The 15,568-nt window shown below is 29.1% G+C and overlaps 4 protein-coding genes across 6 annotated transcripts; 2 read left to right on the top strand and 2 right to left on the bottom strand.

Annotated features, from left to right (window-relative positions):
* Nucleotides 1–103: 103 nt before the first annotated feature.
* Cul4 (cullin 4) lies at nt 104–6,678 on the bottom strand. Of its 3 annotated transcripts, none has more exons than XM_035876690.2 (12): nt 6,543–6,678; nt 5,433–5,842; nt 3,800–4,163; nt 3,508–3,696; nt 3,264–3,410; nt 2,949–3,135; nt 2,658–2,850; nt 2,257–2,558; nt 1,946–2,176; nt 1,598–1,876; nt 1,364–1,516; nt 104–1,289 (listed from the first exon to the last, which is right to left on the bottom strand). In XM_035876690.2, the coding sequence occupies exons 2-12, from the start codon at nt 5,752–5,754 to the stop codon at nt 1,194–1,196; spliced, it is 2,463 nt and encodes an 820-aa protein (XP_035732583.1). In that variant the 5' UTR covers nt 5,755–5,842; nt 6,543–6,678; the 3' UTR covers nt 104–1,193. The 3 variants fall into 3 exon arrangements, with proteins under 3 accessions (XP_035732583.1, XP_035732584.1, XP_035732582.1); XM_035876691.2 differs by lacking the exon at nt 6,543–6,678 and adding an exon at nt 6,066–6,139; XM_035876689.2 differs by lacking the exon at nt 6,543–6,678 and adding an exon at nt 5,964–6,065.
* LOC118446263 (peptidyl-prolyl cis-trans isomerase NIMA-interacting 4) lies at nt 6,633–7,585 on the top strand. The gene is made up of 4 exons (XM_035876723.2): nt 6,633–6,782; nt 6,873–6,993; nt 7,086–7,205; nt 7,300–7,585. The coding sequence occupies exons 2-4, from the start codon at nt 6,889–6,891 to the stop codon at nt 7,456–7,458; spliced, it is 384 nt and encodes a 127-aa protein (XP_035732616.1). The 5' UTR covers nt 6,633–6,782; nt 6,873–6,888; the 3' UTR covers nt 7,459–7,585.
* Nucleotides 7,586–7,716: 131 nt separating this feature from the next.
* Nucleotides 7,717–11,362, bottom strand: LOC118446261 (L-selectin). The gene is made up of 5 exons (XM_035876719.2): nt 11,353–11,362; nt 10,468–10,610; nt 8,497–8,676; nt 8,259–8,424; nt 7,717–8,179 (listed from the first exon to the last, which is right to left on the bottom strand). Exons 2-5 carry the CDS (start codon nt 10,577–10,579, stop codon nt 7,978–7,980), a joined length of 660 nt encoding a protein of 219 aa, XP_035732612.2. The 5' UTR covers nt 10,580–10,610; nt 11,353–11,362; the 3' UTR covers nt 7,717–7,977.
* A 1,739-nt stretch (nt 11,363–13,101) lies between these two features.
* On the top strand, nt 13,102–15,302 carry IFT57 (intraflagellar transport 57). The gene is made up of 7 exons (XM_035876716.2): nt 13,102–13,517; nt 13,603–13,884; nt 13,948–14,113; nt 14,208–14,316; nt 14,397–14,593; nt 14,655–14,799; nt 14,872–15,302. The coding sequence occupies exons 1-7, from the start codon at nt 13,360–13,362 to the stop codon at nt 15,036–15,038; spliced, it is 1,224 nt and encodes a 407-aa protein (XP_035732609.1). The 5' UTR covers nt 13,102–13,359; the 3' UTR covers nt 15,039–15,302.
* The last annotated feature ends 266 nt before the right edge of the window (nt 15,303–15,568 follow it).

The raw sequence follows: 15,568 nt of genomic DNA, 5'->3' as shown, positions 1-15,568 counted from the left end.
GTGAGGAGATATTAGAGTTTCAATTGAAAAAAATGAGAATTTTCTTTTTAATTTTCCTACATTAATATTTAAAGTTAATATTTTTTTCCACAGTGTTTCTCATTATTATTTACTAATAAATTTGTGTTATCCTATTACTTTTTTCCCAAGAAAGATGAACATGTTTTTTTTTTGTATCACAACTGTTATAATATTTTCTGTTAAAACTTCGTTCATAACTACTGAACTGTATTGTAAGGTACTATGTCGAGATGCTTACAAAGTAGTGTGGCATAGTGATCTCCTTTAATATAATCTGTTCAAATGAAATTTATTTCGTTTCAATAAAAGGATTTTTTTTTCTACATTTCCTTAAACTTTTTACACGATGTGTTAGTAAAAGTAAATTAAAAATACTTCTTGCATACCTCTATACTTTTTCCACTGTACAAATCTTTATTTTATTTTATACCTAAAATCAGCTGCAACAATGCCTATTAAATTTAACTGTAAAATTAAAGTTCCTGTTGTAATTATTGTAAACAGTTATTATCCTTGGTTTAACTGAGATTCGTAAGTGTAATATGGTCTCCAGAATCTTAACTTTCAATAATAGTTTTATGTGTCAGGATAATTTTGAATATTTAAGCCAAACTTCTTCAAAGTTTTATATGGTGCAAAGTTTAAATCTATTACAATTAACGCACTGTCGCCGATTTTTTAAGGAATTAGTACATTATGTTTCTCATTTCTTAAGTTATTTTCATTGTAGCTATTACAGTGTTACATTATGTTTGTTGTTTTGCACTACATCTGCTTATCTTTTAATATGCTGTGAAAAACTGCTTAGCATAAAAAATTGTTGGTACATCTTAAACTGCTGCATTATCGATGATATTTTGCACATGGTCCTTTTTAGCAAAATCTAGAAATAACACAAGGATAACAGTAAAGCACTGTTGAAAAATTACTGTAACTGTCCAGTGTCCGTATGCACTACTACAAAAAACAAAACAATGAGGTCCATTCTAGGTATTTTTTTATGAACTGATTGTGTACTGCAACGTCACGTTGACAGTTAACCAGTTAAAGTTTTTTGTTTCTTTCTTCAACTTTACACATTCACAATAGGCAAGCGCCAAAATTAATTGATTCGTTTTACTAGAAAATGTAAAATTGAACCAATCTGACGTAATTTTGGCATTTGATTCAGGTTACGCGACATAATTGTACTGATTTGCATTATCTTTATCCCGTTCCATGTAATCCCTGTCTATAAGTGACTCAATCCGCTTCTTTAAGTCAGCAGGCTAATTATACGAAGAAAAATATTTAAAATTAGTTATTTATTATTATTCTTTTATAACGATATTAATGTGCATACCTTAACAGGAAACTTTAATTGATTGTATAATTCACTAATGAGGAGATTGTGCGTGAGTGTTTTTCTCATTTTCATAATCCTGACAATCGCGGCATCTATTTGATATTGTCTATCTTGATACACTCTTTCCTCCGTTGCTTTTTGTTCTTCGTTCTGTGAAAAAATTTATTTAATTAAGTAATTTCAATTAAAAATTACAGGATTATTTATAGAAATATATATTATAGATTTTACCGTCTCTTTCATTTGTATTTGATTTATTTTAATTCTGAATAATTTATTCGTAAATTCCGCATTAAAAACAAATCTATCATTATCAGCTACATCTCTTCCTCGTGGATGTTTCTGTAAAACTCTAGCTTTCCCGCAAGCCAAAGATTGTAAAGTTCTTCTAAGTTCGCCATCTTCAATGTTAGTTGCAGCTTTAATATCTTCCAACGAAAGATTATCAGCATCATTAAATAATATTAAAACTAATGCTTGGAACAATGATACCTGTAGTTCTTTATTGCCCTTTAAGAAAAATTATGCCATTAAAATTTGCATAATTATACGTTTTATAATACTTATGCAATAATATACCTGATTAAACCAAGCTTTTAAAACGCAGTGGCCTAGAGTAGGTTGCCATTGTAACTTTCTTCCACTATGCTTTCCTAAGTAAAATTTATTAAATACATCTTGATACTGCACCATTTCTGTTGGTAATGTAACTTCCATTACGGGATATGTTGGCCAATATCCCATTGTAAGTATTGAAACTGTTAAGTCTAAATTACTTGCAGACAATTCATGTTGCAGATTCCCCGCATACTACAAAATCATAAAAGTAAAAGTACGAGTTATAATTGAATATTTTTTTTTTACAAATGTGCTATCGAATAATGAATTACCTGTTTAAAAGCAATATTAATATCTTTACTTAGTTCCATATCTTTGAACATTCCTTCTAGTTTACTTGTAAATCCTCCACCACATTCTTGTTTTAATTTAGATAACATGGACTTTTCAGCATCAACAGATGCAGATTTGCCTACTAGCAAACGCTTTGCCAAATCTTTTTTGTAAAAAGCTTCGAATACGTCCTTTCCATGTATAAAACGAAATAATACCATAATTTTATCTAATAATCGTTCTAATTCTTCTTCCGTGGCTTCTTTATTACCTGCGCGTAGCTTACAATCGACAAATTTTGCTGCAATGGAAGGAAAAATATATATTAATTTTTTAATTATTTTGATAAATATTTAATCACTCAAGATCATTAAAATATATTATTCATTAAATATAATACCTATTAATTCTGCTGGTTTATTTGCTCTTTGATTTATGAAAGCTTCGAAAGCTTCTTTTAAACTATTAGCAAATTTTTCGTTTTTATGAAAACATGTATTAACAATATTGTCCATTTTATCCTTAAAATCTAAGAGTTCCTGTACCATAGTCTTATCCTTTTCTGGATCTATAACTATTGTTTTACCTTTTTTCTAGAAAATCATTGCATTATTTTTTAATAACTTATTTCTATACATAATATAAATTAATATAATATAAATATAAATTAAATGCTTAACAATATACATACCTTTATGTAACAATTAAAATTGAGACAAAGTTCGACGAGACCATTTTTTACTCGACTATATAAATTATAAAGTAATGATAAATCACTAATTCTATTTTCATCTAATAAACCACTTAAACCCTTTTGTAGAATGCTTGAAATATGTTCAGACAATAATTGTTTCTCAACCGTATGTATAAGAGACCATCTGAAAACAAAATATTATACTCTTAGTTATTAAGTAATCTTATATATATATATATATATAATATTATTTAGTTAAAAAGTATTAAGTACACTTATTATAACAATAACAATAATTGCAAGAACACATACTTTGTTGATGTATCAAGATAATGCAATAAACGTTCATTTTCTTCTTGCAGGCGTTTGTCTACATGTGCTAAATATTCAGGAACGTCATGTTCATTCATTAATCTTTGGCCCTCTGCTGCATACAATCTTTCTGTTGCTACCAGGAACCTATAAAATATAGTTATTAATAATAGATTACAAAAAGAGAATTGCATATTATTATATAGTATATAGATATATTAACACATATGGTAAATTATCATACTTAGATTCAAAGGCCTCTTGGTAAATTTGTAAATCAGACAACATTCTTAATAACGATTTTAAAAGAGTTCTATCCACTGTATCCCCTTGTCGTTCTTTTTCAATAAGCATAAGTAACCCTTCAACAGTACGAGTTTGCACCAAATTATTTAGTACTATGTGTAATCTAAACAAATGTAACCCCATATCCCTAGAAACATATGCAAAAAAAAAACAATTACATTAGTAGTATACTAAGCATATTAGTATAAATATCAAATAACTTTTATTGTACTATTTTAAGAAATGCCTACCAAATTGAAGATATACTTGGATTTTGTAACACATATGTTCTATCCAGGTACAAAAAGATACTTCTTATCATAATCATTTGCCTGCAGTGTGATTGCCAACATTCATTCATTTTTTTCAAAAATATATGTCTATCCATGGATTCTGCCAAAAACTGTTCAATATTAGCTTTAACATGCGATTCTGTTAGTATTGTTAAATTCGCATAAAGAGTTGATGCCATTTTGTGATTACACATGTTCTCAACAGCTTGGTAAAGTTCTTCTAAAGAATAACGGATGCTTTTGCTTGTTTGTATGGCAATTACAGCTTCTTGCAGCTTTTCCCATGTTTGTTCTTGATAATTTTCTGGCAATTTTGGTTTATCTACAGAAACATGATACAATAACTCATTGATATTTATGAATATTTATAGAAAGTTTTTTATTCCTAATTGAGACTTCATTTAAAGAGACTATAATATACAAAATATAATTCTTTCATAGATTCATGGAAGCACAACAAGTGCATTTAATGTTTCATAATCTATTTTCAAAATTTTTATAATGAAATACTTCCTCCCCATGTTTATGTAAATTGATATCAAGTGCAGAAACACGTGCATATGATTTATATATACATTAGAACAAATGTATTTTTAGATATCTTATATATGTTTATAGTTACAGATCATTCCAGAAAAACAATATAGTGTACAAAAATATCATGTGAAAATAATATATTTTATGAATTTTATATATTTTATAAATGACAAAGAAATTTTCTAATATATTTTTCATCATAGATTTGTCATCACTTTATTTTCTATAAAAGATTAAAGCATAACATCTAATATATAGATGACTCTATATATGTTTTATTTCAAATGTTTACAAAATTGAGCATTTTCAAAAAATAAAATAAAAATGACGTAGATCCATTTATAGAATATTACCCCATCTCGATAACGAAAACGTATGACAATCGTAGAATTTTACGAAATTCGTTTAGAGAAAAAAATATATCACTACATAAAATCTTATATGGATAAATAATTAAAGATGCGAAATGTTGAGAAGCAAATGATGATAATCCTAAAATACATAACATCAGTTTAAAGTACGGACAATGAATTTGCATTGATGCCAGGATAGGTTATGTCGTTCTCCTATTATTAGTTACAAAAGAAGGACGTTAAAAATTTTCGACGGAATCATCAAAATTATTAGAAGGGTACATATGCAAGAAGAAAGATTATAGATGGTGAAATAAAAAAAAAGAAATGACGTAGAGTAAGAGAGAGAAAGAGAGAGAGTGAGAGAGAGAGAAAGAGAGAGAAAGAGAGAAAAAGAGAGAGAGAGAGAGAGCGAGAGAGCAAGAATGCAAAAGAGAAAGAAACGATAGCAAGCAATATGAGCAAATTTTATATTATAAATCCAGAAACAGAGATAAGAGATAATGATAATAAAGCAAATAAATAAAATAAAAAAAAATATATATAAATATATATATATATATATATATTATAAAAGCTAGAGAAAAAAAATAGAATATAGAAGGGCAATGTGATAGAAAAAGAAAGATTAAGGGATAACAGAAGAACAGTAAAAGAGCTGTTTTGAGGTTAAGTTGTCCCGTCCGTATACTCTTTCTTACTTTTAAAATTCTTGATGACAAGCTTCCTCGCGGAGCCAGGCTTTGCACTTGCTAAGCTTGGCGAGATCTTGCTTACGCCATTCGGATTAGCAACGGTCAACGCCGAAAAATTCGCCCTCTTCTGTGTGGTATCGGTCGTGGCCGTGGCCGCCGCGGCCGTATCCGTCATCTTCTCGATATCGTCGATCTCTGTTAGCGAGACCGCAGACGACAGCTTGCTACGTTTGCCACCAACAAAGTTAAGCACCGCCGTGTGCTCGGCGGTTGTCCTCTTCACCTGCTGTGCTGTGCCCAGAACCTGGGTACCTCCGAGTCTAGACATATGCGCGCATCACACGGCCGCTGGCCCTCGGCATCGATGGTTTAAAGTCACTCGTTTATTTGTCGTTCCTCCGTGAAGCACTTCAAAGCTAAATAAACGAAATATCGTATCTTACACTTTCCACTTCTCGCACGCGCGGTAGTTTTCTTTCTTTTTCCTTTTCCTTTTTTTCTTCTTTTTTTTTTTTTTTTTTTTTTCTAATCAGGTACCTTTTCGATACAACTTTCGAGAAAAAGAAAGAAAAAGAGAAAGAGAAAGAGACAGAGAAAGAGAGCGGAAAAGCTCTTATTTATCCCCCGATATGGACGTACTCTACATGCATATATGTGACGGATCTCCCGAGAGACAATTGCCTACCGACGAAAGACGTCTCGACTGCGCGTGCGCGTCGATATTGCGATATTAACGTTACTCTTTTCGTTATTATTTCGCTGATTTTTCAAACGTAATTCAATTTTCGTTTCGTTCAAAAAACAAATTTCTCCTCTACGAATTTATTCATTTGTTCCTCCTTCGTTTATTATATTTATAATTTTTCTTTAGCTATTTTTATTTTTCTCTCTTTTTTTTCCTTTTTTTTCCTTTTTCAATCCCTTAACTCGAAAATGTATCATCAATGTTCTTCGAACTTATTATTTTGCAGATGTCAAAAGATGAATATCGATGATCATCGACATGAGAAAATGTTCGCGATTATACAAAGTTTGATTATCGTTTATCATCCTAATTCAATGTATTATGAACAAGGATTTTAAGTGAGCATAACGTTTCTATGACGTTATACATACCCCATATAATAATGGTGTATCACAATGACACAATGTTATTTAAGTTTTTAATGAATTCGAAATGAATTAAAAAAAAATCTATTGAGATCGAATGCACGTAAAACTAGTAACTTTTTAAGAAGTTGAAATCACTTTGTAACGAAACGATGAGGATTGTCACTTTTATTGACGAGTTAACATACTTTCTACTTTGTTCATAAATTTATGTATACCTTGTGATTTGTGTGATTGAAAATAGAGGTTAGTAGAGAGGGAAATAAAAGCTCGTATCTAGGTTTTATTCAATGATCGATGACGTCATTCATGTTATCGTTAACATATTTTTCATAGCTTTGAATAACGAAGAATGCCACCAAAGAAGAACGCCGGCGGTAAAGCTGGTAAATCCAAAGGTTCGGAAGAAAGTGGAAAAGGAGAAAAAGCAGAAAAAAAAGGTGGAACTACTGTAAAAGTATGCTTATATATGTATATATATATAATGTTTGTATTTATACATGTCGTTCAATGGAATACTTTTACATTATAATTCATCGATTCGTATAGGTTAGGCACATATTATGTGAAAAACAATCCAAGATATTAGAAGCTATGGAAAAGCTAAAAGCTGGACAAAAATTTAATGAAGTGGCAGCAACATATAGTGAAGACAAAGCACGATCTGGGGTACAAAATGTTTCTTTTTTTTTTTTCATTTACATTATTTAAAAATAAAAATGTAAAATATTATATTGTATTGATATTATATTATTATTCTAAGGGGGATCTTGGATGGATGACACGTGGTTCAATGGTTGGTCCATTTCAAGAAGCAGCCTTTGCACTGCCCATTTCTAATTTAAGTTCTCCCATTTATACGGATCCACCAGTTAAAACGAAGTTTGGTTATCATATAATAATGGTAGAAGGTAAAAAGTAATCTTATAGCAGTAAGATTTCATTTATATTGATTTGATTGTTAATATACAATATTATTAAAAGTTTTTTTTACATAGTATTTTGAAAATAAATTTCTTAACATTTACCAGTAATATATAAGATTAAATATATGTATATTCACATAATCTCTCTTACGTATTTCATAATTTATGCCCCAAAGATTTATTGTGAATCTTCTTGGATATGAAAATAATTATATGAAAAGGATAAATATTAATGATATTTATGGACTATGACATGAGCATTGATACAAATATGTTCCATGTATTTTGAAATTGTATGAAAAAAACAATGTGCTTGAATCAGTATATTTTGTACAATGTACTGTAACATGAGTAATGTACTTAGTAATGAAGTAATTGTTATAATAAATATAATCGCGCTACACACTATTCAGTCGCGTTACTTAATCTTATGAAATCTTATAATTTAAAGGAGTAACAGTAGTTGAAATAATAATGGTCTATCCACTCGTCACATTTTCATTTAAATTTTAAAGTTAAACGCGGAGATTTGGATTGGTAAAACGAACGTATTTTAAAAGAGAATCATTCTCTTCGCATACCCATGGTTTTTTATGATGGCAAGCAACATCGTGCCAATTAACACCATCATTATAAAATTGATTAAGAACAGCCAAACAATTTTCTGGAGCACCACCTTGGATGGCCTCACGATTGTCGGGTTGAGGTTTGCCAATACTGATATGAAAATATTAAATGTCATATTAATATGTTTCAGTTCTGAAATACAAATATAAATTTATATATCGTCATTTACCCGCCGCTCTCGGACCAATCATTTTGATTGCGATCATTAGTTGGTGCAAGTTTTTGCAGCTCAGCTGTCCAGAACCAACCATTTATATGAAGCGGTTGAAGATCTGGCCTGTCGCATCCTTTAAAGTCACAAAGACGACCGGATGTCCAAATGTATTTTACTTTATCTAAAACAAAATTTGTTCCTTCGTAGATTTAAACATTATTCGATCGCAAGTATATAAGAATAATAAGAATACTTTGAACGATGCGGCTCTTGATAAATTCATTTTCTGCAGAAGTTTCCAAAGATACAAGATCCATGCATCGTTGTCTACAAAAATTTCTACCGGCAAGCCAATCAACTTCTTGTCCATTTGTTCTAGGATCAGCCCACGAATAGTAGTAACCTTTTCCGTTAAAGCGTTCGTGAATTGTTCCTAAACAAATTATTTCATATATATCTTTCTGTTTTATTTTTGTTATCTAAGTGCTTGTATATCTTGTTTATTTTTTTTGCTGCTGTTTAATATTGATTATTTTTTAATTATTTTAAGAAATTTCGCTTTAGTGTCGAAATTACGTGTTTTTTTTTCTTTTTTTTGTGTGTTTTTTTTTATAACAATATCGCATAAAAATAATAAATAATTTCGCCAAAAATTTTTTTTAATAATTAAACGTCAAAGTCTTCTAATTATGATTAATAAATGTTGATTGAATTATAGTGTCTTTTAGACACTATGTAGATATGAATTACAGTGTCTTTTAAAAAACAAAATCAAAGAAAAATATTAATTTCATAAATAAACAATACGCGTAATTTTTTATTTATTCGTAAACAAAGGCGTCGCGACGAAAATGTTAACTCTTCTAAAGTGAAAGTTGCGAAATTAGTGTCGTCTTTTGTGACCTCCCAGTCTATAGTCACGACCTAGGCATTGGCACTGTAAGGTCTATGCTAATTGTGGAACTACTTTCCCAAATAAAGAATAAGAAAGTCTTCCATAAATTGCATTCGGAATACGTGATAAGAGTATTTCTTTTCTACGGTGTTTCGATACCATAAATGTTAATGTAGCACTAACTACCGGTATCTTTTTATTTAGCTATATATATCAATATGCTTTTGGTATGTCATAGATAAACAAAAAAAAAAGATTCATTCTTTAAATTAAACGATACAATAGTAAACGGAAAAAGAATACAAGAAAATATAATAAAAGAGAAAGAAAAAAGTTCCAATGTAAATTTTTTTTCATTTCCTTTCGTTTAACTTTGTTTTTTTATGTCTTAGCGAATTTTATTAAATTTAAAAATAATATTCATAGGCTACATTGTATTAAATTTTGATAAGTTATCGTAGTATATTCATCAAAAATGTGGAACATCGTTAACTGATCGATCGAAAAATCGAGGTCTTGCATTTTTGGAAAGTGAAGTATGAAGAGATATTGTATATGATGATACGCACGTCAACGCCCTTTAACTTCGTCATCTTGTTAATCATCAGGTAAAGTAGGAGGGAGGAGAAAGTGCTATTTGACATTCCTCGATGGCATACATTGACCATATATGGTCGCGATAACATTATAAATTCAAATTCTTTTGCGTTTCAGGACGCGTAACATTGTTCATACCAATACATACATAGATAAGTCGTACATACTTTCTATAAAAGTGTTGATATCAATGAGAAACTCATTTGTGTATCCTTCTTCCGTCAATTAACACACATTTCGTTGAGCTGGAACGTGCACGCATACAATTTTGCATATTTATATCTGATATATTTATCAAATTATTTTTAAGTTAAGAAGCATAAAAGAAAAATATGTTTATTCTAATATTTCATGTTCTATTTCTAATTTAAAAAGGAACAACAGATAGAGATTATTGTGACCCAGAGGATATGGGACTTAGTTTAACCTGTTTGAAACAGGTAGAGACCTTGACCTTCTTACAAGGCCACACCCTTTTACAGGTAATAAAGAGTTTAATATTCTTTTTCTATCGTATCATTTTTTTCTCATTGATAATATTTTTATAGCTTAGTTATCTCACGAGATTGCATACGATTTTTTTTTCCTTTTTTTTTTCTTTTACAGAACATCGTTCCTTTGAACGCTGATTTCGTATCAATAAATTATCGGTAAATAATGGAAAAGTTAATGTGGTTTTTTTTTCTTCGTACAAACGTTTAAATATTTGTAAAAAAATTTAAGAGTACTCACGTTGCGCGCACAATGCCGGTATGGGTGGTTCTAGAATCCTTCCAGTTGGTTGGGGCTGAAATTGTGCAGCCGATAGGGCCACGAATACACCTAGGAGAAGAAACTTTATCATTTTCTTCTGTCCTACGAGTCGAAGAATGAATCTGCAAATAATTAATGTTTTGTTTTGTGTCCTTTTTTTTCTCTGTTTTTTTTTTTGTTTGTTTGTCTGTTTTGTTTTCATTACAAGAACAAATTAAATTCAGAAGTAATCACTTAATTAAAAGTTGATCATCGCACAGTCTGCATTCGTAATTTGATTTCTCTATTTAAAATCGTACCGCGAAAGAAACATTCAAAAAGAAAAAAAAAAAAAAAGAAAAGAAAAGATCGGTAACAAAAAAATAAAAAACTGATACTCGATCATTATACCTGCCGTTTACAAATGCCCTTACTTCCGAAGAAGCGACTTTCCTTTTAACCGGTTTCACGATTCTAAAGTACCAAAGAGCGACAATTCAACACAGACGACAATTCTCCATTTGTACTTGATGAGAATGGAAAAGAAAAAGAAAGAGAAAAAGAAAAGAAAAAAAAAAAGAAAAAAAAAGAAAGAGAAAAATAAGAAAGGAAATGCTGCGTTATTAAAATGCGAAGCGAAGAACAATCGAATATCAAAATATTAAATTGAAAATTATCCGGAAACGTTCTAATTAGTCGAACTAATTGAGAAAAAATTAGCGGAAACTGATTGATGAAAAAAAAAAAAAATAACAAAAAGAAAAAAGAAGAAGAAGAAGAAGAAGAAGAAGAAGAAGAGAAATATTAAAGAAGAAAATACGAAAACAAAAAAAAGAAAAAGATAAAGATTGACAGAGAAGTAAGTTAATCTCTCTTGATGCTCACCTAAGAACGTTCGTTGAAGAACTGCAATGGTTTCTTCGTGGTACCCCTATATATACACAATAGAGGACACGCGGCACTTTTACGATCTCGTAGAGGCATTTTCGACGGGTGGTCGACCGAGTTCGATACCTTCTCGTTTTCGTCTTACAAGCGGGACGCGACATGTCCGGTCTCCCTTTCAATTTACCTTCCTTCCCCTACTCCTTTTTTCTCTTATTAAACGTACACCACGATGAATCTCACTCTCATCGATATTCTTTAATACGATCAATTCCTTTAAACGAATACTTTTCTTTTCAATGATCTTTGAATTTTCTTTAATTCATTTCCCTCGTCCCCTCCCTTCCCCGTCGACCCTTTCTGACACTTTATCGAAAGTTCGCGTACAGTTAGGAAAAGTTGTCAGCTCTCTCTTTCTCTCTCTCTCTCTCTCTCTGTCTCTCTCTCATTCTCTCTCTCTCTCTCTCTCTCTCTCTCTCTCTGTCTCTCTCTCTCATTCTCTCTCTCTCTCTCTCTTTTTCGTTCCTTCCTCTTATATTATTATTTATTTTAAATTTCTTTTTTATCTTCTTCAATGAAGAATGCATACTGGAAGAATGCCAAATTCAAATTTCGCGCTTCTTTTTCTCGGGAGTTGTTAGATTCTTCATTGTTAATTAAAAATGACCGGAATACATTATATAAATTACCGGCGTATCCCATTAAAATTAATGAGGGGAATATGAAAAATATTTTAAGAAAGTTCCTTTGAAAGGGAATAGGGAAAGTATTTTAGCGGAAGAAATGGATGCATATGCCGAAAAAATTAACGTAGTGTAGTTTGATACATTGGGTATGTATATATATATATATATATGTGTGTGTTTAACTTGCTTGATCCTATATTTGACAATCGTTCCCTAAGAAACCTGAACTTTCGCTTACATGCTTTAGGAATTTTAAGTAGGTAACATTCTTTCCATTATTTTCACAACTAACGACGGATTCAATGAACATCCAAAGGAAGGCAAAAACAAAATTTTTTTAATCTATTTGCCATTTGTTAAAATCATTATTTGTTGTTTTACAAAAATAGAGATAAATTCTAAAATAAATTTCTATTATGTATGTTTATATAAATATTATAATATTATATATAAATATTATAATTTAAATGAGATATTTTCTTTGTTTTGTTTTTAAATGAGGTGGATCGTGAGAACGATTGGAAACTTATATTCAAAGTACCGTTAGGTGTAATGGTACTTATAGATGCAATGTAGGTCACCTAAAAACACAGCTTTTATGATATCTTTTCTTATAGTTTACAATAACGTAATATTTTATTTATACGTATTACTTCTTATCTTTTATCTTCGTATAAATTAAATATTTCGTGAAATGGCCATATAAAATTATCGAATAATCTTAATTGAATATCACTTTAGATAAAAGAATATTTTGGCCTCGTTTAAAATGATTAATTGTAATTTCATAGATATATTGTATCAAGTAGTATATTCCTTTTAAATTTTTGTTATATTTACGGACATATTGTACATTGTATAATTTATTCACAATAGATAATTAATAATTGTATTAATGATTGTATTCAATAGAGTTTTTCTTTATCTACTGACGGTAAATATTAAATTTTATGAAAAAATTTTTTTTATATTACCATGTACGATAAAATAAGGTAATACTCAGTCGATAATTAAAAAAAGGAAATTATAAGAATGCGCAAGTGCATCGTAAATTGTTTATTTCCTTTTTGTTGAAATGAATGTTTCTTGTCATTTCTTGGTTGTAGTATCAAAAAAAGAACAATAGACATAATTAATAATGTTTTCGTATTGTGTAAAAAAAGTTGCCTATTGTGTAAACGTAATATTTCATTAATATTAATAAAAACGTTGATATTAACGTAAAACTGTCAATAAATAATTCACGTATATAAACTTTTACGTCAACGTTGTGATTATCATATAATATTTTGCCTTAATTATAAAGATTATTATTAAAAAAATGTTTAGAGATAATTTAAAAATTGTTTTGGAAGATGAATCAGCTTTATCCGCTTTGTATGTTGTATATATTCGAATGGAAGATTTATTAGAGAAATTAAAATTATTAAATTATGATATTGAATTTGTACAAGAATTAAAAATGAAACCTATAACTAGGTAAGGTTTTGTAAGTGAAGTTTTACATGTGTGATTTTTATAATAAATAAATACTAATTCAAATATATCATTGAATATTATATAGGCATTATTTTGCCATACCAATAAATCCAGGAGAACAATTTTATACATTTACTTCTTTGGCTGCATGGTTAATTAGAAAAGCTGGTAAAGATTTTGAATCTCCACAAGAATCTGATGATCCTAATTCCACAATATCATTGATATTGGATTATCTTAGAGAAATTGATATTCCAGTTGAATTTCCACCAAATAAATTAAAACAAGGAACTGGAGAACATGCTATCTATGTCTTAGATAATCTGGCAGATAATGCTATAAAAGTGCAAAAGTTTAAGTGGAAAAAGTAAGGTCCAAGTATCATTTATATTAATATCATCGTAGAAATTATATCATATTATATTTATAGAGCAGAAATTATACCTGATGAAGAAACACCTGAACCGGAAATAGAAGAAGATGATGCAGAATTAATTTTAGAGAAAGTCGAAGAAGAGATGATGGCTGAATACGATGAGGAGGATGATGATATTTTACATGTCGATGATATAACAAAACTTTATAATCAGAATATGGTTAATTATGTTTTTTTTTATTTCAGATATGGCATTAAATTTTGTATTGTCTATAATCATTTATATTATATCTATAATTGTAAAATTGTTTTAGAATGAAATGTACAAGCCTGAAAATATTTTAGAGTCCAAAACAAATAGGGAAGAGTGGCAATTGGAGCTAGAAAGAGTTCTACCACAATTAAAAGTAACTGTAAAAACAGGTAAGGATTATATTTTAAAAATATCCTTAATGATAAAATAAATATATTTAATTGATAATACAATAATATTTTCTTTATAGATTCAAGAGATTGGCGTTTACATATTGATCAAATGAAACAACTACGTTCAGATATTACAACAAATTTATCTGGTACTAAAGGGCAATTAGATAAGTTGCATTTTGAAATAACAAATGTATTAGATAAGATTAAAACGAGGGAAACTTATTTAAATAGACAACTGGAGCCTATTTTAAATGAATATAGGATACTTCAGGTTAATATATAAAAATAAAATTTACGTTATTATTTATTAATATAGTTTTATTTCGTTTTAGGATGATTTATCGAAAGTTAAGGAACAATATCGAGATGTAAGCGGTGGTGTAACAGAAAGAACAAGAGTATTGAATAAATTGACAGAAGAATTAGAACATATGAAGAAGGAAATGGATGAGAGAGGATCTAGTATGACTGATGGAAGTAATTATATTTTATAAAATGTATTGTAAATTTTTAAAGGAAATAATTACATAATCATTATTTGTTTCATAGCACCATTGATAAATATAAAGAAAACTATCACAAAAATGAAGAATGAAATATCTGAAATGAACATTCGCATAGGAGTATTAGAATATAGTCTGATGTGTGCAAGAGTAAGAGATCGTACACAACTTCAAGAAGATATGAATAGTACTAGTAGCACCGTAATTATTTAAACGAATCATCTCTTTATAACTGAAATATTTTCATCATTATATATAACAAGATTATTTTATTGATTACCAATCCGTCCACTGTGTGATATTTTATAATAATATGTAATTCAACAAATATTTAATAGAGTTTGCAATAATATAAAAACTACACCAAAATATAAATATTTATATCAGAATATATATTAGCATATTTATCCAATATAAATGTTAAAATTATCATATTATAAACACCTCGTTGAATTTGTTTATCTAAAATATTTATCGTTTGCAAATGAAAATCATTGGATGAATAATAAAAATTTATATGATAAAACAAATAATATCATCGAGTAATTCTAACAATATCACAGAGAACTTTGATTTCGTGTATTATTGATTACCATGGAATAATGTATGATCTGTATTTTTTAAATTCATTGAAATGAAAAAGTGATGTTGAAGAGCATTAAAACCGGTTTATAAAATATTTTCATTAACGATGAGACGTTTTTATACTCAAAAGAAATTTTTTTTTTTTTAATTTTTCTTTT

Source organism: Vespa mandarinia, chromosome 10 (genome assembly GCF_050613455.1).
Source record: "Vespa mandarinia isolate Hongniang chromosome 10, ASM5061345v1, whole genome shotgun sequence".
In the NCBI taxonomy this organism is placed as follows: Eukaryota; Metazoa; Arthropoda; class Insecta; order Hymenoptera; family Vespidae; genus Vespa; species Vespa mandarinia.
Note: the sequence above shows the minus strand (reverse complement) of the source record. Positions and strands in the feature narration are given on the sequence as shown.